Source organism: Aphis gossypii, chromosome 2, assembly GCF_020184175.1.
Source record: "Aphis gossypii isolate Hap1 chromosome 2, ASM2018417v2, whole genome shotgun sequence".
Lineage (NCBI taxonomy): Eukaryota > Metazoa > Arthropoda > Insecta > Hemiptera > Aphididae > Aphis > Aphis gossypii.
Genome location: NC_065531.1, coordinates 52,647,497 through 52,671,638, shown reverse-complemented (window position 1 = coordinate 52,671,638; position 24,142 = coordinate 52,647,497). Strand labels below are relative to the sequence as shown.

The 24,142-nt window shown below is 27.5% G+C and overlaps 1 protein-coding gene across 2 annotated transcripts; it reads right to left on the bottom strand.

Moving 5' to 3' along the window:
• Positions 1-960: 960 nt before the first annotated feature.
• On the bottom strand, positions 961-22,483 carry LOC114121793 (myosin heavy chain 95F). 2 transcript variants are annotated; one of them, XM_027984258.2, is made up of 23 exons: positions 22,158-22,483; positions 8,057-8,241; positions 7,910-7,983; positions 7,611-7,740; positions 7,361-7,528; positions 7,009-7,271; positions 6,777-6,926; positions 6,455-6,714; positions 6,233-6,390; positions 5,690-5,854; positions 5,373-5,596; positions 4,955-5,152; positions 4,673-4,897; positions 4,373-4,580; positions 4,155-4,279; positions 3,895-4,011; positions 3,609-3,832; positions 3,454-3,523; positions 3,224-3,363; positions 3,038-3,146; positions 2,849-2,966; positions 1,434-1,664; positions 961-1,314 (listed from the first exon to the last, which is right to left on the bottom strand). In XM_027984258.2, the coding sequence occupies exons 2-23, from the start codon at positions 8,238-8,240 to the stop codon at positions 1,169-1,171; spliced, it is 3,687 nt and encodes a 1,228-aa protein (XP_027840059.2). In that variant the 5' UTR covers position 8,241; positions 22,158-22,483; the 3' UTR covers positions 961-1,168. The 2 variants fall into 2 exon arrangements, with proteins under 2 accessions (XP_027840059.2, XP_027840058.2); XM_027984257.2 differs by lacking the exon at positions 22,158-22,483 and adding an exon at positions 8,466-8,727.
• Positions 22,484-24,142: the final 1,659 nt, after the last annotated feature.

The window sequence follows — 24,142 nt, the reverse complement described above, 5'->3', positions numbered from 1 at the left end:
TTTTTTCTGTAATTCGATAGTAATATTATTATATTATAATAAAATTATCATAACATAATTATTGTTATTATATTTTTACCATATTTAATTATTAAAATATTTTAATATTTTTTATGTATGATAATAATAATGTTATCTAACAAATATTATTATTTTCTCAGATAGCAAAATCATAATATAATGATGTTTTTATAACATTTCACTCGTAATGAGTAATAATATTATAATAATTATTTAATTACCAGATAATACAGATATATTATACAGCTAGAAAAAAGTCATCCACTGTAAAATTAAAGTACTTTTATACATTCGTAAAGTGATATGTATTATAATTGTTTTTAAACTATGATTTTATGGTATAGAATAGAGTATGGAAATAGCTTATCACGCTAAACAATAAAATTAATTCAAACTACAAAATTAATAATTATAGTTTTATTTTATTTAATATACATGTAGGCAACCGATTAAAATTGTATTATTCTTAGCATCAATGAAAATAAATATTATAAAAATCAGAATAAATAATAATTTGTATATTGATTACATTTTATCCTTATTTGTTTATAAATAAAATATTGTTTTATAAATTAATTATTATGATTATGTAAATAATTTAATATCCAAATAACAATTTTATAATATATTTGTTTCAAATTCCCAATTTCATATCACAGATTTATATTAATAATTTTAATGAGTTTTACAATAGATATATTAATTTTAGTGATCAACAAAACAAAAATTGTTAAAAGATTTAACATTCAATATTTTTTTTTAAGTGATTAGACAATTTGTTAACAGATAACAATATCAAATAGTAAATATTAATATTTAGTTTTTAAATAATTAAAAAATTAAAAAATTTTTTCTAACTTAAGATTTGACATTGGTGCAACAGTTAAATTAACAAGAAAATGACTAAAAAAAAAAGAAAAAAAATGTTTAAAACAATAATTTCGAATACTGTAATTTATATTTATCATATCTATCACAATCTGATAAAAACCAATCACCCAATTATAGGAACAAAACATAAAATAATACAAAAAAGATGAAAACTGAAAGGAATGTAACATTTTGAATTAATTTTATACCTATAGCTTAAACATTTACTTGAAACAACAATCTTAACGCGTCAGTTTTATAAATTAGCTATAAACACTTAATTATTGACATTTTTAGTGTATGATTTACCACCATGTTTTTCCCATTCTTTATTGAAATCATTTTCTAATATTTCAGCACCTCTCTTACGAGTTAATCCTGTTTCATCTAAACTTAGTTCACACATCTGCATATCATCTTTCCCTAAAATGAAAATGTATTTTTACTTTATTGCCTTTAAGTGATGTTTATAAAATGTAACAAATAAGTTTTAAAGATAATATTAGATTAACTAAATATAATCAATATTATTTAGGTCTCACCGGCATTAAGTAAAATTGCTGGTTTATCAGGATGTAGTTCCATTTGTCTAGCAACATACTGCCCATCGAAGTGTGCATACCACCATCCGCGATGCTGATCTCCTCCCGATCCAGGTGGTCTAGGTGTATTAGAACGTACAAATGGAATGCGAAAATAACGCTGACTACTCGTAGGAATTATTGGCTGTGCCTTAGTGTTTTGATAATGTTTGACTCCCTTGGACTGATTGGCTACAAAAAAAAAATATATATATATATATATATATATAATGTAATCAAAACAAAAACCCTCCGTCTAACTCCGTGTAAAAATTAGCTAAGTAAAAAAAAGAAGAAAAAAATCAAAAAAAAAAATCATTGTATAACCAAAACTTTTTTCGCTTCATATAGAATTTATAAAACCAGTAATTTCAAAGCACTATAAAGATGTGATATCATAAATAAATGCTAAGTAAACTGAATTTAAGTATATTTAGTCTGTTTCGATAATTTATTTACTTGGCGAGGAAATTTTAGTATTAATATAGAGTATACAGTGTAAAGTGTTATTATTGGTTGTAGAGTATTATTTTGATTAGTATAGAAATGTTAACTGTAATATTTTTAATTTATGATGTCTTATTGTCTAATTATTCATCCAGCGCCACGGTTCTTATATTGTATCATTGTATCGTATGAAGTAAAAAATTTCCTCGCCAAGTAAATAAATTATCGAAACAGACTAAATATACTTAAATTCAGTTTACTTAGCATTTATTTATGATATCACATCTTTATAGTGCTTTGAAATTACTGGTTTTATAAATTCTATATGAAGCGAAAAAAGTTTTGGTTATACAATGATTTTTTTTTTTGATTTTTTTCTTCTTTTTTTTACTTAGCTAATTTTTACACGGAGTTAGACGGAGGGTTTTTGTTTTGATATCACCAATTTTTATCATTTATACCTAAATAATAATAAATATATTAATTAATATTAATTATATTAATGTTTATTTAACATATCATATATTAGTGTTTATTTCCCGGTCGGCACGACAACGCGAGAAGCGGCCGCCGTGATTCCAGATTTCAATATAATTTTTCATTAAAAATGTTTCACGTTTCCTTTGAACTTAATTTCTAACAGTACGATTTTTATGATTTTTACAAAAGGATCATCTGCATGATTTTCCTCATGTTTTGCAATTTACTAGGTATAAATTGATTCAGTAGATAATTAATTATCTCATCTGACAAAAAACACCGAAATTTACACGGTTTTAATGTGAAACTCCTGCTTCAAGATAATATACACTGTCGTGCCGCCGCTTTTATTTTTTTTACTTAGCTCGCGCCACGACCGTGGCGCTGGATACATTCACATTAATACTTGATTAAGTAAAAAAAAAATTATTAAAATTTATGGCATTTACCAGTATCCATTATGGAACGAGGAACTCTTTCATTGTCGTCCATATAAGTCCTTTTTTTGTTCTTGGCTTTCCAAGCGTGGTATACCTTGAGGCGACGATGAAATTCTACTCTACAAGCCTATTGCAAAAATGTCATTATTGTAAAACATTAATACAATTAAACAATAATTATATTGAATTTAGATTTACCTCTAGAAGTTCAATATCACAGGAAGTGTTGATAGTGTCTCTAAGTTCTGAATACTTCCATTTTGATAAATCATATTTACTTGACGGTTGTTCTAAACTTGTAGATCTCCTGTTTGATAAAAATGTATACATTTTTGTACTCTGGTATTTTTTTGTATTCATAATATTATTTTTCATTATACTTACTTTGAGTAGGTATTAGAGATATCTTCAACAAAACTATTTGTTTCTTGTGCTAATCGTAAAGCGAGTTCATGATCACGTCTCTCTTGTTCCATTTGCTCTCTAAATTTAAGTTCAGCTAATTCAGCCTTATCAATTTCCTCCTAATATTTAAATTTAATTAAAAAATATATAATAATAATAATAATAATATATATATATTACTTAGTAATGTAAATTTAAACAAAACTTACTTTACTTAAGAAAATATCATTTTTATGTATTTCTTCTTCTGCCTTACGACGAAGTTCTATTTCTATTTTTCTATAAAAAAAAATTAAGCTATAATTTTTAAGTTTAAATGATAACGATAACATTCAAAATTATTATTATTATTTGTTTTACTCACTGTTTTTTAATTTGTTCATCTTCTAATTTAGCATGCTCTTCTCTATCCTTAATAGCCTTAACTATTTCCATTTCTTTTTGTAATTTAGCTAATCGTTGTTTTTCAGCTTCAGCACTTTTTTCAGCACTTGCTTTCTTTCTTAAACTCTCCATTTGTGAATTAGCTGCTTTCACCAAACTATTATAAATATTGTTTATTTCAGCTGCATTGATATTTTCATTATTCTAAAATTATTAATCATGAATTTAAAATAATGACAATTATAATATTATTAATAATTTATTACTCTAATCTTTTTAATAGCTAAATCAAATTCGATTCGCAACTTTTGAGCATCAGATACACAAGCAGCATTATCTTTTTTAATTTGTCCTGCTAATGTTTCCATTTCATTCAATATAGTCTAAAAAAAGAAAGAAAAAAAACAATAAGAATTAATATTTAATAGATAATACATTCATATATAGTAACTTAAGATTAGTCTATTAAGTAAAATATTTGTGTTACAATCCACAACACAACTAATTAAATTATTGATTAACTTACTTTTAGACTATTTATTTTTTTTATTCCCATATATCTAGGCCTGTGTTTAATTTTTGATAAATGCATTCTCACATTTTTTTGAATTATTATAAGATTTGCTTGACGATACAATATTTTGTTTTTTACTATAATAAAATTAATAAGTATAAATATTGGTAAGCCATTTACAAAATAATTAACCTTAGTCAGCAAATAATTAAATTGATACGATTTCTTACATTTAATAACAGATAAAGCACACCATTGAGATTGTTTCCAATGTAAAGTAGTCAGATATTTCTGTACCTTTTCGATCATTTGTTTTAAATTTTCTGGATCTGAATGCATAATTGCATCAAATTCAGCAAATTTGCCAGGTCGAAAAAATACTTTTGAAACACCAAACTTGTAATCACCTTCATTAACTCCAACTGCTCTGAACAATGCCTAATATAAATATAAAAATTACAATAATTATCAATTTGACACAATCTATTAATATCTTTAAAGAAGCATATTATCTCATACTCATTAATTACTTTAGAAAATATTCTTGGATCGAGGCGCGCAAGCTTTGGAGGTAGTCTTTGCTTGTACATATCATAAAGTTGTTGGAATGGAGCACGTGATGGGAAACCTTGTTGCATAAGCTCTAATACACTCGTCATGCCAGAACATTGTAATTGGGACAAAATTGATCCACCGTCTATCAAGTGATCCACCATTTTGTCATTTGGTTTAATACAACGAACAAAGTTTGTACCCTATAAAATAATTAAAATAGATAACACATTGATTTATTCCAAAATAACTTAACTTACAGTACTCCTTAATTTTTCCATAAGCTCAGCCAATTGACTTTTAAATTTTGATCCAACACTTATAAAGTTCAACTTTCCTTTGTTTGCACACAATGTGCTCGTAGCAAATAGACTTTGTAAAAATGGATTGTTACTTTCTTGAACTAGACCTTCTAAATTAGCATGAAGAGCATCATTATTTTTATCAATGAATTGGCTCTGAAAAGCAATAAATTTAATAAATCTTAAATAAATAAACAAATATAATTTCATTAATCTATATTTACATTATAATAAAACAAAAATAATGGATTTTTTATATCAGAAAGACAATTAAACATTCATTGTAACACAAATTTAATACAAGGTCTTTAAATATTAAATTTAATTTTTAACTCAAATAATAATAAATTTAAAAGAAATATAAATTGATGCTTACAGTTTGGTAACACACTGCTCCAGCAAAATGTCTAACCATAAAACCTTCATCATCTCGTATTTCTCGGTGAGCTTTGAGTCTTGAAGCTCTAGCTAAAGCAAGTCTGAAATGCCCCTGCCAACGTTTGTGAACTTCAGTAGTAAAATGTTCTGAACTTTGTTTTGGTAGCTTTGATTCTTCATCCAATAAATTGAATATACCACCATTTTTTGATTCAATTAAATCTGAATAGTATCATAATCAACCAAATTTAATAGTAAGTAAGACACCATATTTAACTATCAATTATGTCTTTTTTATTAGTTAATATTTTTTACCTATACAATCTTGATTGTCAACAAATTCAATTTTTCTTACAGCTAAACCTTCACGCTCATAAAGCATTTGTTCTTCTTTAAGTATGCGTTCATTGAAAAATTGTTGAAGTTTTTCATTACAGTAGTTTATGCAAAATTGTTCAAAACTATTAACAGTAAAATATTCTAAAAAGAAATAATAATTATAAAAATATTTTCATAGTTATAATATTATAATATGATACTATAGTAAGACTTATGATGCAATAAAACTTCAGGAGGATTTAATCAATTTATATATGTATATAATATGTCATTTAATATAAACAAATGTGCTGTTATCTCTTTTTTTTAAGTATGCTATTTTTTTATTATAAGTTAAATAATTTAAATGTATCACGTAGAAATGTAATTATGGACCAAGGTGTTTTATTTGATTTAAAACTCTTTCAATCATCATATTGATTACATTAGGAATAAAGCATTTATAAAATTAATGATTTTTAAAATGCACGTGTAAGGATTTTATTATTTATTTATTTATTATTATTATTAATTTCTTACCAAATCCAGCAATATCTAATACTCCTATATAGTAATTAGATGCCTTAGATGGTATACTTGAATTTATCCTATGGACAATATTATCAAATAGTTTTCCATAAATGGCTTTAGCAAGAGCATCTCTAGCATTATTTGCTTCATATTGTTTTAATGGTACCCTATTATTTGAAATTAATATAATTAGTAAAGAAAATTAAAACAATTATTAATATTTTTTCATACATAATTACAGTCCCTTTGAGTCCACCTCGATTAGTCATCATTACTTTAGTAATTAGTGCTTGTCGAAGCTCATCAACATCAACAGAGAGTAATTTGGCAACTACAGATAAACTACATTCAGTTTGTTCTGTCACTTTACAACCACCTTTAGTGCTTTCAATGTTCTCTTCAAATTCTATATTGCCTAAATGTAAAACAGCTGCTACAATTGTGTAAATGTCACATCTTTCTTTGTTTGATAGTCCAAGTCTACTCAAAGCCTACAATTAATGAAGAAACATTATTATACAATTTTAAAATATTGTTTAAAAAAGTAACTAACTTCATCCATAATAGAAAATCCTTTGACATCATCTAACATTGGATCTTTAAGACCTCCTTGTTTATTTTGAAGTTTACTCTTTTGATCATTTTCTAACATTTTACTAGTTTGATTGTTAGTAAAATATTGAGTACAGCCTTTCCTCAAATACTATAAAAATATATAATATTGATTTTCTATAGACAATTTATACATATATATATATATATATATTTCCTAAAAGTCAACTTACATTAAAAGCATCAGGATTGTCAAGTGATAATTTACTACGTAAATCCAATGGGGCGCCAGCACATAACAAATAAAATACATGGTAGTTACGTTCTTCTGAACTTTGAATACAAACTCTGGATTTTTCTAGAAGATAATGACTGATATATCCTCCAACAACAGAACATGAATTATCAAAATGAACTTCCATAAATTTTCCAAACCGTGATGAATTATTGTTACGTGTTGTCTTAGCATTCCCAAAAGCTTCCAAGACAGGATTTGCTAAAAAAAATATACATATGTATTTATATTACACAAGCACAAGTACTAAAAACAGTTTTTAGTTAGTATTAAATAATTAAAGTTGTTACCATCTAAAATTTTTTGATCAGCTGTTGGCCCATTAGAAGATCCCCACTGATAACATAGGTATCGTAACAAATGTTTTGTAGATTCTGTTTTTCCAGCACCTGATTCACCAGACACAATAATAGATTGTGATTGTTTAAGTACTTTCATGTCTCGGAATGATTTGTCGGCTACATATCAATCAGATAATGAGTTATTATACCTACTTGATTTTTTTTTTTTTTTTTTTAATGTATTAAAAGTAATATTTACCAATTGCAAATATATGCGGTGGTAAAACGCCAAGAGATTTTCCTTTATACTTTTGCATAACATCAGTTGAATAAAGATTTTTGATTTCTATGTATGGATTAACAGATATCAATATGTTAGCAACATAGGTCTGAAAAATTGTTAAAAAATTGGTATTAATTAATGATTTTTTATAAAATGAATGGCTGTTAAAGGTTATTTATAAATAATTATTGCAGTTAACTTAAACTTTGATTAGTTTTAAAATATAGATATAAATTGAATAAGTACAATAAAATAAAAAATTAGACATCACTTACATAAATTTTATCTTTTGAGTATCTTATTTTGACATTGTTTAATAAAGTGGCTTCGTTCAAATGCATCAGAGAACCTGTAAATTGAGAATACAACTTAAGTCACTATATCTGTCTTGGATCTGTAGTACAATATATTATTATGCTTACAATTATCATCGACATCCTTATTGTCAAAATGAGGGTCAGCTGTATACATGCGGTCTAAAGGCAGTGTAAAATTAGCTTTTGACGTTCCTACAGGTTGTACGGTGACTTCGTCCATTCCTAGATCTACAATCGTGGCCAGTACAAAGCCCTCTTTGGGGTCTGGCACCCAGACCACTTGTTCCATTCTGAAAAAAGAACACGGATATTTTGATCAGTTGAAAATAAATTACAAGACAGTCGAGAAAACCTATGGACAAGGCATATTAGAAGGGTAAGTGACAAGTATTATTATTTTATCATAGCACATAAACGATGTAACGGGCGATGTAGCGTGGCGACGGAATACCTAACCGGGGATTAGACAAATGTAGACGGTAACCGATGTCACGAAAAGAGACTTTTGGTTTACCTTTTAGCCATTGCGATTTTTGGGGTGTGGAACTTATTGCGTTCGGCCTTTTATGGCCACAACATGTGTGACGGCGGAAACTGAAGAGCGACAAACACACCGAACGATTCCGTGACGACGGGGGCCGCAACGGACCAAGGCCATCACAATAAACGTACGACGGTCGCCTACGAAAGTTCAACACTTCAACGTAACATTTTGCAGTTTCGCACGGCAATAAGGTCGCCGGAGCTGCAGGTGGGCAACGAGTGTGGGGGGAGGGAGGAGGCGAATGATAGTACTACTACTGCCGCGCCGGACGAGTTTACTATACTCGACCCATAACCACGGTCACATCGTCATTACGGTCATAACGTCATTTCTAGTTGTTACGTTTTACGATGATACCCACACGGACTACTGTGGAAATATCGCTACAAATAATATTATCCGTTCGCGTCGTATACCTATTTTGAAAATAAAATTAGGTAATAATTGTCAGTAAGTACGTCGAGTACTCGAGTGTATTATAACATTCTCTGTCCTGTGTGATACACTAAAATATCATAATACCCATGGGGCATAGCCACATAAGTAATAAAGAATTTAATGTCAACGGGCAATCATGGGTTAGGATTCTCACGGGGCACGGTTTTATGTATTTATTATTTATATAAACGAGTATATCTAAGCCATGGTCTTTCCGTGTCCTAAGGTATATCGATTAGCTCTACATAAACATTATTTAATTTTTAATAGTTTATTGTATTTAGTTTTATGGATTGGCCAAAACCTATTAAAACCATATGTTATAAATATCATAATAAAATATTAAAATAGGTAATATTATAATAATTAATAGATATATAATATATATACTTTGGTACTTTGGTGATTCATTATAATATTATTTACCTAATACTTTATAATTATATAGAATTTACTGGCGTTTAGTTATTGAGTGTCGGCATAATGTCCATTATTTCAAGCTTAAATTATAGCTTATGCGGGTGTTGTATGTAATTTACTACATAAAAAAAAATAATAATAATAATAGTGACATAATAGTTGTATAAACGAACAGATTTGTACACATTAAAAACGTCATAAACACATAACTCATTGTTAATCAATGTTTGACGCTCCTAAATCCTAAGCACTTTAAAGGATTCGAAATTAGTTTTTGGTTTCAAAAGTTATACAATTAGACTGTATTATAATACGCAGTGAAGGTATACTATTACCGTATTAAAAAACCAGTCAGGTGCTAACATATTACATTATTAAATATAAGGATAGAGGGCAATCATTCGCCTAACCTACCGTTCCGTTCTAAAAATTTCTTTTCCCGAAAAACAATTAAAATATGACTAAACTACGTATAACTTCATAAGTTTATACATTTTATCATTTTTATCTATGTATAAAAAAAAAAATCAAGGAAGTCACTTTGCTGTATAATTTAATTCGAGAGTACCTGCTACTTGCACTATTACCTCATCATCCAATATAATGATATCTTTGAAAACGATTAACGATTTCAAGCTCTTCGCTCGGTGTATCACAACCTGTATAATTTATTAATATTATTACTTACTATTATATAGTAAGTTGTAGATAATTAAGTTTTTTAAAAATTATTTGGCGTATTGAACCATTTTTTGCTTATCAATATTATTACTTATTACATATTTTTGGTAAATATTATTAACAATAATTATAATAGATAGGTCGTAGGTCGGTATTAAACCTACTAAAAAGGGTGCTCGTTGCTTGGACGCATCATTTAATAAATCAGTTGGTTCTCGAGACTCTCATCTCATAAGTAATTAGTTTTGTAAATAGGAACAGTACAAAAACTTGGATTCTTGGTGATTGACTGAACGAGAAGGAACTTTAAAGAAAATGAATTGTTTAAGACAGTACATATTATTATTATATATGTGCCACGTAGCACGTGCTTACAATGATGGATTCGCGGGGCTAGCTTTAGAATTCTGTGAGCTGTAGGGCCTGTAGGGATTAGCTCACTGTTCAGCATGATTTTCTCCAATTATAACAAATGTCAGTATAGATACTTTTAACTTAACACATTTTTGGTATCTGCAGATGAGATATAGATTAAATGATTTTCTCCACACCGTCACTATACTCACTAAAGTGGATATTATAATAGATTACATAATATGTGGGTTAGTATAGATATATTATTATGTAAAATTTACGGTATACGGACGAAAAAAAATTACAATTAATTTATGAAAGACTATTGTTTATAAATACCGCAGATGTCGATGTATAGGTAGACAGCGTACACTGTACCTGTGTCTGTATGTATAGGTATAGGATAAGGATATATTTTAATATTATTTATATTTCATAGTTTTGTCATCGGTGAGCGATAATAGCGGCGACGACGCGACTTTGATTAATAATGTATACATTTTACACTTGTGTACATATTATAGAACGTTCTATTTTCATATAATAATATGCGTCTTTAATCTTTATTACTATTGAGTTAATCACACAGTTACCATTGTGGCATTATCTATATGTAGTATATTATAATAAAATACATAATTATACTCGATGATATTGTTTGTATACTTAATTAAACTTTTCGTTCACCTGTAAGTGTATCAACGGATGACGGTAATGCCCGGTTGCCATCCGAATACAGGTAGTGTTATTGCGTCTCTAATATAAGTATCTCGATTGCGTTCGAACACACATTGGTTCCCAAAATAACGTATCTACGTATAAATAATTTTTTGTAAAAAATAGATAATAAAAATATAAAATAATTTAATGTTTCTTATTTCTTCTTTTAACCATTATGTATCTATATAAACATCAACTTTTAATTTAAAAAAATATTAATACATGTTAACTCATAATATGAGTAGGTATACTAAAAAATGTATTTTTATGAATGAAATTAATAAAATATATTTAAATTACATTATAGTATACGTCATACTGATTTACTTATCGTATTATCATATGAGTTTTCATTGAAATCACGCCTCTGCGTAAATATAATTTATAAATATAGGTTTTTGAATAAATAGTTGTTATAGTATAACATGCATAATACAGTGAAGTTTGTAGGTATGCAAAGATATTATGTAAGTTTTAATAGAATAATAGCTGAAATAATAGTTTAACTAGTTTAAAACTACGAAAATAAACAAATACTACACACACCCAATGTGACTATACGATGTGTAAAAAACTGATTAACGATTAAGATGTATTAACTGTGTCTATTAACAATAATCTATTGTGAATTAAACTATTAAAGTATAGTTTGATGTAGTTTGGCATATGTATTTTTCACGTAGGTATGCACAATAGAGTAGGTATTGTTATTTTAGATTCCATAAGCGGTGTGTATCTAAAGAGTATGAAGGAAATTTTTGTTTTATACTTTAATGGTTATAAAGTATTAAACAATTGTTTTTAGAAAAGTAAAACGTCCAATTATTTTCTATGGTACATTAAGTTAATGATAAAATCATGAAAGAGCACATATTATACTCATTGTCTCTTTTATTACTTACTTTGCAGACTGTAGTCATGACTTTATGAGTTATGATCTTAAGATGTAATTCACACTGGGTACAAACGTGAAGTAGAAATTCACAATAACACATGCAGGAATTTTATCGGTTGGTAGAGTTTAATTTTGAAAGTATTGTGACTAAATAGCTTTAATTCTACTATACAATTATTTCCTGAGGAAAAAGCCGAGAAGGAGTATTTTATACAATTTAAGCTAATTTTTCTGGCTGACTGAGTGCTCGAAAAGCATCACGTAAAATCGAAATGTGTGGGAAATCTGTATAATCAAAATGGTATACCTACTTTTAAAAGACTATCGTTTTTTTCCCCACTCTGTATAATATACTATAAGTACCTAGGTTAATTTAGTGTTGGCGGTGTTGCATATACAAACGCGTTTTATTGTACTTGATATTATACTATTAGGTATTTATTTATATTGTAATATTTGACGTGATAGTATTCACTAGGTTCTTATGTAGTTATTTATGTATAGCTTATATATATTATAATATAAGTGCATATGATAGTACCTATATCGTATGCATAAACTCATTACTGCGTTTCGTTACAGTTGTCACCATCACTGGATGTATTGTCGCGTGACATAATGATGGCGACTTGGACATACTACCGTGATAACTGATGAATAAAAACCGTGTGTTCCAGCAAAAAGTATTATAATAATAATATCTTGAGTTGTGTTCTCACGCGAAATGTGAGTAATATAATACGAAGGTGTCTGTACGGTGACGCAGTCGCGAATGAACATAATAAAATATAATATTATTATTCATAGGCAAACAGATTACGGGGTGATTTGTTAAAAAGTAAACCTTAATTTTATCATAAAGTTTTAACGTATTTTGAAATATTATTATGTTAATTTGAAGTCATTTTTCATAGATCATAAAATAATAATAAAGTAATAATAATAATAATCATAAAATAGATGCGCAATTTGGAGTATCGCAATGTATACATAATTAGTGGCCTTATTTTTTCTGTACCATATATGGGTTTGCCTTAATTTTATACTGTGTCGGTACAGCTAAAATATTAATTAAATCATAATTATTGAAAAATATTGAAAAATATTTTATTATAATAATGTATTGTTTTCATCTTATTTGTAGTTGACAAAACTGACAGTTATAACTTTATAAGATTATAATCACGGTTTAACAGTCAAAAATATATTTATAATTGTCTTACTAATTTTTTAAGATTGTGATATAAATTATTGAAAATTAGTAAAAATCAATTTCACGTTATTTATTTTGTTAATTATTGAAGAGCTCTTAATTTATCCAAACTCCAAATAATTTATTGATTTTCAAATAACTGCTTGCTTACAACTTACATAATTATTTTTTTATAGCTTATTGCTTTCTGCTTTATAAGTATAATTAAGAATTTTGATTTTAATTTCCGATATTAGTCATTTTAAATGAAGGTGCTAAAATTAAATATTTGAATTATATACTTGTATTTATAGATAATGAGTAATGACAGTGTAATCAAGATTCAAAGTAATATTATAATGAGCAATATAAATACAAATACTTGCTGATGAGTGATGATGACTGCTATTAATTTAAAAGAGATAGAAGTTCATAAATTTATATAGTTTTACCTTTATCTAATTTTATTATTGTAGGATTTTTGTATATGTATTATCCATCACTATTCACTAGTAAATGTCCGAAATTACTTCTACATTTCACTATTATTACTATGGTGGTGGAAAATGTTGGCTTGCTTAATTATTTTTAAATTTTTTACTTTTTTTTTAAATGTCAGAATATGCAAAAATATGCTGTAAAAACTTTGAGTATTTGATTATAAACGTTGTGAAATGTATTGTGTACTTACCAAGTATCCGATAAAGTTAATCAGGAAAATATGCAAATGTTTGAAAGTCCTTGCTCTACTTATCATCTTTCGTAACAGTAAAATGACCTATGGTATAGACAATTATTCAGTCTAGTCGGTACTTTTGAGTTTTGAGGGGATCAAACACTCAGAAGTAAAACATGCTAATCACTTCTTAAAATAACCGAGAAACAAATTACTTTAGGTAATACTGATAAATAGGCAATAATTTAAAATTAATCTAAATACTTTGGTCTTTGAAAATGTTCTTAGTAAAATATAATAGTATAATATTCAAAAATTATAAGTTTTCGACACATGAATATATTTGAATTTCAATAAAATAAGTAAAATCATTTTTATTTCTTTAAATATCCTATATTGTTTTCTTGAATGAATGTCAATAAAAAAAATGTGTGTGTCAGAGACCAGAGTTTGTATCTAACGCTCAATATTGTAGTGTTAACATCTAATATGAGCTCGCCGCGCCGTTTTCTTTGCCTCTGTGTATCACTTTCTGGAGATATAAATTTATAATATTATAATAAAATATAATATTGTACTAAAAAGATATTATATCATAATAAATTATTGGTGGGCAACCATGGCAACCATTAAACTTTCGTTACAATTTTTCGTGACATCGAATTAATACTAATTCACTCTAAACCCGTTTTTACACACACTCTTTTTTTGGGGATGGTGCGTAAAGATGTTAACACATCAAAAAATGTGCTTATACATTTGTTGGTTTCAGTTAGAATTATTTACGAGGAACTATGAATCAAATGTCCAAGTTTTAGCTATAAAAATTGAACATTATATATACATTTTTAACCAATTTATATATTTTCGTGATTTTAAACTTCAAGTGCTTATAAAAAAACGTAGGTACCTATGTGTATTTAAATTTTAAAAAAAACAACTTTTGTGATACATGTATTCAATTTTCAAACTTTTTGACTTTTTTTTTCAAAAAATTAAATTTATAATACATAGCATAAGTTAGTCTAAATATTTGGAAAATTTTTATGAGAGTATCTAATTATAAACAAAAAACTAAAATTGTCTGATAATAAATTATTATTTTACTGTGATTTACTCTCCAATTTTTTCTTTTAAGAATTACTGTATTAGAAACCACGATTAGGATAACGGGAAAGAACTCCAACTCATAGAATCTATACAAAGTACGAGATGTTATAATTTGTCCTTCACGGTTTCACCATTCCATCTTTTGATAGGTACAATTACGTACATAATACATATTGTGTTAAGTATTGTCAGTACTCTATATCATTACGGCATTACATAAAACATATTTATAATTTTTATAATAACGTGTAGTACGCACTACGAGTTCTAAAGATGATTAGGTTCCGTTTTTGTGGGCAGTAGAAGTTTGTATACAAAATATACCCACGAATACGAATTTTCTTTTTAAGATGATAAGATCATATTGGAAATCTATTCATATATAAAATATCTTACATAGATAATTTTAGCTAGTACTTTAGATTTTCAGAGTACGCTACAATAATATACTTTAAATTGTAAATTATTCGATTGCGGTTTACGCGTGACTGGATTTAAACAAGTCGATTGTTTTAATCTTGTAAAAACGTACAGAATCTCAATATTTAGTAATTAGCTATTGAATAATCGAGTGAAAATTGATAAATTATCAAATTATGAGTTAAAAAAAAAAATATCTATTGCATTTTATAGACTTGTATTAATAATTTTGTTTGTAGTACTAAGTAAAATATTAGATTCTTAAACTGTTTATAGTTTAGTAAATTTAAATATCGAATATCTTTTTATCAGCTCTTAAAGATGACCTAATTGTTACCTTTAAATTTATCAACTCTTATATTTAAGCTAATAACATAAAATTGTGGTTTGCTTTTTAAATTCAGATTTGATAAGTTTTACCATTGATTTTAAAATATTCTATTCTATAATTAATGGTTTACGTTAATACGACGTTTGTTTTGTCTACGTTGTTTTCAATAACACGTAACGTACTCGTGTGGGTTCGGCTTGTCCTCTTAAGACGATTATAAAATTTATAACTATTATGAGAAACCACATAAATATAAAGTAATATTACAGACTTTATATTATGCACGAGTTATGAGAGATAATAATATACATAGCCATATGGAGAATAGATAATTGATAATACTACCAACTGTCAAGCGGTTAGTAAGTATTGATGGTTAGATTAGATATAGTTATATACCTATATAGATATAGTTATTCCAAAATATGGTTATAAGTTCAATGACATATTTAATTTCACCGACGAAATATGCTTTTAATAATCGTTTTTCTTAAATAGAAATAAAAACTCAATTGGTATAGAAAATTAAAAAAAAAAAACTCGATTATATTCTAATTTTAAAATCAGATAAAAGTTAAATGGGTCAAACACATATATAATATACAATAATGTTATTGTATATATCTGTAGGGTAAAATAAGTTTTATCATTAAAACAATTATTATCTTACTAAGGTGTATTGATACATCTTGTATCTTACGTTTCTGTGGTAAAATATTTTGATTTCTATAGCTTATGAATTTATGAGAATTTAAACTAATATTTATGTAACAAATCCATTTCATAGATACTTATGATCTAGAACAGGCTACTAATTAAGCAGAAATTATAAATTTAATGTTAAAAATCAATTTATCTACGTAAAAAAGGAAAAACATAACTTTAAAACCATAAATATATGTTGAGTACATAAAATGTATGTTGATAAAATATAACTATATAATAATACGCAATTAAGATCTGTCTGGGACTCTACCTACCTACTTAATATTTATAATTTACATAACAGTGTAACATATATATATAAAGAAATTAAACATGACAAATGTAATACTTTAAAAACTTAAAACGGTACAAACAATATTAGTTTTTTGTTTTACAGTTTTCAATATATTTATAGTCATAGCATGATATTTTTTGAAGACGTATAATTTTTATCAGATTTGAAGTTGGTGCGTAAAGAATTTCTAGACAGTAATCGTTGAAACGAAATTAAAATACTTAGTGATTTTTAGTGATTAGTAGATACAATAGGTGCATAAATTATTTTAGATCATTACTTCTTTAATTGACATATTTTAGTTAAAAATTCATTACAATTAGAAATTATTATTTGTTGACAATCGATTTGACTGTTTTTAGAGTTTATTTTATACAAATATTTATTTGTTGTACATTGAACGTAGGCCATCGTATCTAAATTTCCAAGAACCGTATCAAAATTAACGAAACGAATCGAAAACAATTTTCAACAGCTATATACTATTGTTATACATATTATATTTATATTGTATTGTTTAATGTACTACTTTGTATATTGGACATATAATGCTATATACACGTGTACTTAATACATGCAATAAATGTATTAGTATATACTTAGTATTACATATTATATTGTATTTATTATATATATTCTGTATCACTTACACATAACTAAGTACGTACTAAACTACTAACGTACAATACAAATGTTATTAAATTCAATAATTGAATGATAATAATATGACTGTGATATTTATTATTGCAAAATTCAAAATGAATAACATTTAAAATGTACATCATACAATTTATAGTTTATTTTAGTTTTATATATTGTAACATAGTAACTTGCAATACGATAGTAGTGATCGTACTAAAACAATAATAATATCATATGTGAATAAAATGGCATTCACTTTATGGTCTATAAAAATTATTCTACAATTTCTGTTACGACTCTAAAAAACAGCAACAATTGTTTCCAACATAATTAGATTACTATCTATAATTATTTATCGAGAGCAGTTAGAACACAGGTAAATAATGTATCTACCATTTGTCTATTTTATATGACAAACGAACTTAAAATATACTTTCACTGTAACAGAGTTAAGGTTAGGTTTCATAACTGTGGGAATTGGATGTGGGGAATAAATCTCTACTCCTTTAAGCTTTGTTTATAAATTATTGTGTATCCAAATTCTATAATTTATAAATTATTACAAAAAAAAAAAAAAATTAAAAGCTGTAAGAAATATTTTTACCTACATCATGAGACATTTTCATTTACGTCACTGCTGGTAATAGTATAGTAGAAGCTGACGACAATATCAAAAAATATATTGATGACCAACCATCAATTCTTAGTGAAGCGTATCGATTTACACTATTCGAATATAAACTATAGAAGTCAACGATCGGTTATAAGTACATTTTTGTACAACCTCTATTGTGACAATCAAATAAATGTAATTCACTTCAGTTATTCATTTAATAAGAAAAAAAGGTTATTTGTTAAGCGTGTTATTTGAAATAATTCTTTACCTAACTACTAATTTATCCATAGGATGTTGTAAGCGTAGTAACAATCTTCCTCCTTAAAAATTATTTTTATATAAATAAGTTTTCAAAAATAAATATTTGTATTGACAAAAATATTTATTTTTTAAATTGTCTATATTAGGGTAATTATTTCTCATAACACCCGCTTACCTATGGGAATCAGGCTACGCGTCTGGATATTATATTGTATAAACTACAAAAGTAGGTAGAATAAACAGCTGAGTCAGTGGAAGATATAACGGATTATTGTAACAATGACATATTGCAAACGCACCGGTACTTCTAGTAGGCTTCTTTTCTAGAAGTCAGAAGGCACGATGAGTCGACGACCGATACAATGTTTGTTTTAATGTTATAAACTTGTTAATAATAAATAGTTTAATAAATAATATTATACTGGGTGAAATAATGCAAATAATATTATAAAACATATTTTTATAAATAAAAAGTTTGTGCCGGTAAAACATTCGTTACTCATCAGTATTGCACAACAATAATATTATGGCCTATGTTAAAAATTATGACGTTAAAATATTTGAATGCAATAACGATGTTTAATGCGATAATATGTGTTTAAACAGTTGCAGCAAGCCGATTATTATAAAATGCAGGTGTTAGCGCTATTTTATATTATATCTACCTAATATATACCGATGTTATTATTATTATGGTTTTGGTCTGCCGAGTTAACGGAAAAAAAACAAAAACGAAATGGTAAAACATGTGTATTATTACATCGAAAATGAGCAGACTGAAGTGTTGCGTACATCGAACACACCACTCGCACATAACGTATTATACGAGAGTTTTATATATAACGTATAATAATGTATTCATATTATAAAAAAACTCTATTGTAAAGAACGTTTATGCACGTAAACCTTGTATTTATATATATAACACCAGTCAGAAATTATTAGCGCGTAAGAGTGCGTCGACGAAGAACTATACGGTAATATATCATATATTCGATATAAATCTAGCAGGAAGTTTGTCGTATATCAGTATATCACATGTCATGATTTCAAAAAAAGAAACTAGGTATGTACTAGGCAGGTTTATAGCACATATATATATCATTTTAAGTTATCCATTACTGCTAATAATACCGTCTATACTAGGTACCTACTACTGTATATATACACAAGTATAGGAACTTACTGCCTAGTGCCTACTGGCTATTATGTACGTACCTATTAATTACAATTCGTATTACTATATATAATATAATACTATACACTATATACATATTTACTGGTTATTTAAGTATATAATATTATGTTATTATCGTATATTATATATATATATCGATGCAATTATATAGTGTCACGATAAAGAACTTTCTTAATTTTCACCTAATATATAGGAAACGAAGGTAATTATTTGAATCATGTAAAAGCACTAGGTTTACCCGCAAAATAAATAAAAAAAAAACGGATTATAGAAAACGGGCATACCTATTACGGACTACGGTTTCACGCAATTCGATAGTGGTTTTGATTTAATATATAATTTTATTTTACGAACGCGGCGATGAAGCCTATAGGCTACCATTGAACAATACTAACGAGCTATTCCATTGCGACGATTTGGTAAAAAAAAAAAAATAATAAACGTGAATGGTTGTTGTCGTGACATTGTGATGTCAACTAATAAATTATTTAATCATAATTCATAACTATTATTTTATGTGGGATCGATCCAGGTTGAAATTCACCACATTACCACAGTCAGCGGTCTATATATTTAAAAATCAAAATGTCTTCAGTCATTAAGGACGTGCACGACTGAATACTCACACTAGTCGAGATATACCTATTTGAAATGTACTCATTTACTCGTACTCTGTAGAATCGGAATACAAGATGTCTGCAGAATCCAATCAAAATTGAAACAACCGTTAGATGTGTAGCGAAACACGACCGTAAAAATGTATAATAAAATATAATAAATGTAACTGAACAATTGGCCTCATTGTAAGTCGCGACAATCTGTGTATTATTGTTGTGATTAAAATATCATCGTTATTTCACAGCACGATTTTCTGAACGATGATTTAAATGTTGAGAATGAAAATAAATTGATTGGTAAAATGTTCGTAGAATATTTTAATTGTAGTTTCTATACTTATTAGCAGTTATTGGCTGCATGAAGATGCATCAGACAAGCCGATTCGGCGTTAGAGGTGAGCGATTAGACCACGGTTAAAAAATATATTTCGTCGAAATTTAAATTTGAAATGATTATAAAGAAAATCGAGCAATTGGAGTATTTTAAAGTTTTTAGGTAAAAGAACAACTTATTAGAAAATAGAAATATTGTATTAAGTTTCAATTTTTAACTATTAAAGTTAGTAAATATTCATGATTTCGACGAAGTTAGTTAATATTTAATTTCAAATCCTTAAATAACTGTGAATTTGTATTTTGCACAATTTATGATTAATCTTATACTTCACATCTTTATTACAAATTATAAAAATTAAAAATGTTTATAATCATTATATACATGTATACCTTTATAAAAAAACTAAAAAAAATTCGAAAATTGCACATGTCTATAAAATTTAGTCTAAATATTTTGAAAATATCATCGTGTATAGACAAATATAATTTAAGTAATTGTAAAATATTTCAAGTATCTACGGTTAATATTTTTGTTTTAAACCACGTACCAACATATTCATATTACTCTAGTGTATGTCGGTATTCACTATTCACTTACGAGTTACAAACAATTATAATTTATAAATAATAAAATAATTGTCCTTGTACAGTTTATGAGATGTTTTTCACAACAATTATTTCAACATACCATACGACTAATAAACAAATAATTCACTAATATTAAATGCTACATAAAATATCCATAGAAATATAGGCTAAAAATAATCTTAACGTAAAATCGTATGACATAATGTGATGGTTTATCGTTGAATTTAAATTAGTACGTCTGTAATGGACCGTATAGTGACTTACTCAATGACGAGATTCACTAAAAACCTGCTATTAACGGAGCAATTTTCTCGTTAAAAAAAATTATTTTTCATTATTTATGTAAGAATAACTAGATACAGTTTATAACAATATAACATAATACTATACATTAATAGGCACTATTAATACTACTATGTTTACAAATATTCAAGTAGAGGTGCTACATCAGTGTCATATTATGCTTATTTATACATAGCTGCACGGCTACGGTGAATTGTGAATACATTCTTACATTCTCGTGTTTTTAATTTTTAGTTAGTTGTTTTAGTATAAGGTGAGTAGAATAATAATGAATATTTCTAAGTACCTAAGTGAACATTTAATTCCTAAGTGTCACCGACCACGAACCAATAAATATTAATGAAACAAAACCAGGTACCTAATCTTTTTAAAATGTATTTAGTAACTATTTACCACAATATGGTTATAGCCTGTGGATGTCTTCTCTTTAGCCGAGGTTGTATTATATAAATATAAACTTTGTAAATACATTGTGTGTTAAACATGGCTAAAAGTCTCCTTTGATGAATGGCTAAGTGGAATCGAAAAGTTAATAAAGGTTGGACGTTGGTTTTGAGAGAGTATTACATGCAAATATGAGGTTTAAAGTACGATTGGAGACGTAGAAAAGTGCATCTCTTTTCAACAGAGTTGTTGAGTGGAAATGATTGCATTTTTTTTTATTATTATTATTTGAAGGTTTGCCCGATCACAGAATTTATAATAATATACCTACACATTTTTTTTTTACGTTGAGACAAATTAGTCATCAGAAATCCTTAACTAACGACTCATCGTATACCGTGTTATGAAAGATCCTAAACCGTAGGTTAGGATAGGTGTAACTACGAAACTAATTGAATAAAAAAATTATTATGTATTAACCTGGTTATGATGTTCGATGAAGTCTCGACAATCAAATATTATGGCAACAGGTATAAGTTGAGCTCGAAGACTGTGGAGTAGTAACACTTATTAATGCTACGATCTTATCGTAATAACAATGCAGCAATGATCACACATATATACACATTATTAAAATTATTACATATAAGGTATCAACGATCGTCGGCTGACCGTTAACTAACGACCGGCGAGGACACTATCGGATCACAGACAATAAAGTATAATATTATAATTTATAACACATCAACAATCGACGACGAGAGTGAGTACACTCGCGTACATAAACGACACGCGGAACGAGTTGCTTTGGTACTGGAGTAAACGTGTAATACGGTCGACGGAAGACAGACACGGATGGAACCGGTGGCGAACGGGCGGGTTGGCTAGCTAACGTGACGGTACGGTGAGCATAATAGACGTATATTTGGAGGGGATGGACTAAGAGGGATTATTCCATCCGCCACCTGGCCTAAGTATTGACCAAAGCCCGTTCGAAAATATCAATGTTCCATGTTATAGGTACTCTTTTATATATTCGAAAATATTTTTTTCTATTTGGTTAAAATAAGCAGTTTCCAGTTTATATTCAATTACTGTGATGAAATATCTTAACCAAAAAACGGTTGGTATTTTAAAAAACTATTAAATAATTATATTATAATTATCAAATAATACGTTTTAAAACATTTGATTTAATATTAGTACTGTCTACTTCAATATTGTAGAATTCAATTTATAAATACATATTATAGTATAGGGACTAGGGAGCTAAATATTGACGAATAGATCATAGCAGAAAAGTGACCGTCCACATCGTCAGTCGGTTTGAGAATCTAGAAAAGTAGAAGAGGTGCTTTCATCTCGGGTTGATTGACTGACATTAATTTCAAACTCAGTTAGTGCCACGGGAGAAGTAGAGCTCACTGATGGCTACGATTTTCCGGATTGGCTTGCCGCTCCGAAGATAATGGCTCTGTCTGGCTCTCAAGATTGAAGATCCTACCTCGGCTGCAACGCGATGGATGTGTGACTGGTGTAAGATAGCAGTCCTAAGTCACTACACCTAGCGAGAGACTTGGGTACCCACTCTCCAGCGATGAAAATCAGCTATTCCCGGTCAGGTATAGGACCTCGATCTAGGCACTGCAGGTTGTCAGTCCGACGACTTCGAAGTTCAGTTCCAAACCTCTCCGACACTTGATTTTTTAGACGTAAAAGGTCCGTAGTTGTAGACTCTTGTCGTTAAAACTTTAGAGTACTCGTTTTCACAACGTCATTATGCCTTTATCTTTGTTATCGATTGACAATTACTACGATAACAGATAAGATATATAGTATATACAAATATTATTGTATAGAAATAAATAATACCAAGTTATCGTAATCTATTATCGTGAGTAGTAAACATTGATATACGCCATACCGATAAGTTTCTAGCCATAACAAACAATATATTTTTCGAATAACAATAAAATAAGTAATGTTTAAAATAGTTATTTTTGTTTGAATATAATGACATTTTTTCAAGATTTGAAATTCATGTTTTTAAAATAAATTGTTTATATATATTTTAAATATTTATAAATAACAGTAGGTAAGAACAGTTTATGGGGAAACTTATATTACATTTTAAAGCTTTTTGGAAAATCAGATTTTTTTAATAAAAATTTTAAATTTAAAAACAAATATCTTATAATTATTTATACTTTTTTAAAAATTTCCCTAATCATAGAAAATAATACTTTTAATAATAGTATAATGTTTCAAGTTCCTACGATTAATGCTTTTTGAATAACAAAATAAAATAAGAAATGGCATCAAGAGAAATCGTTATTTTACGTGAATATCCAATTTCGTCAAAATGTTAACGTCCGATAAAAAATATTCATAGAACTTTTAAAATTATTATAAGTAAAACTTATGGAACCTTGTATTCAATTTTTAAATCTTATAGATTGGTACCT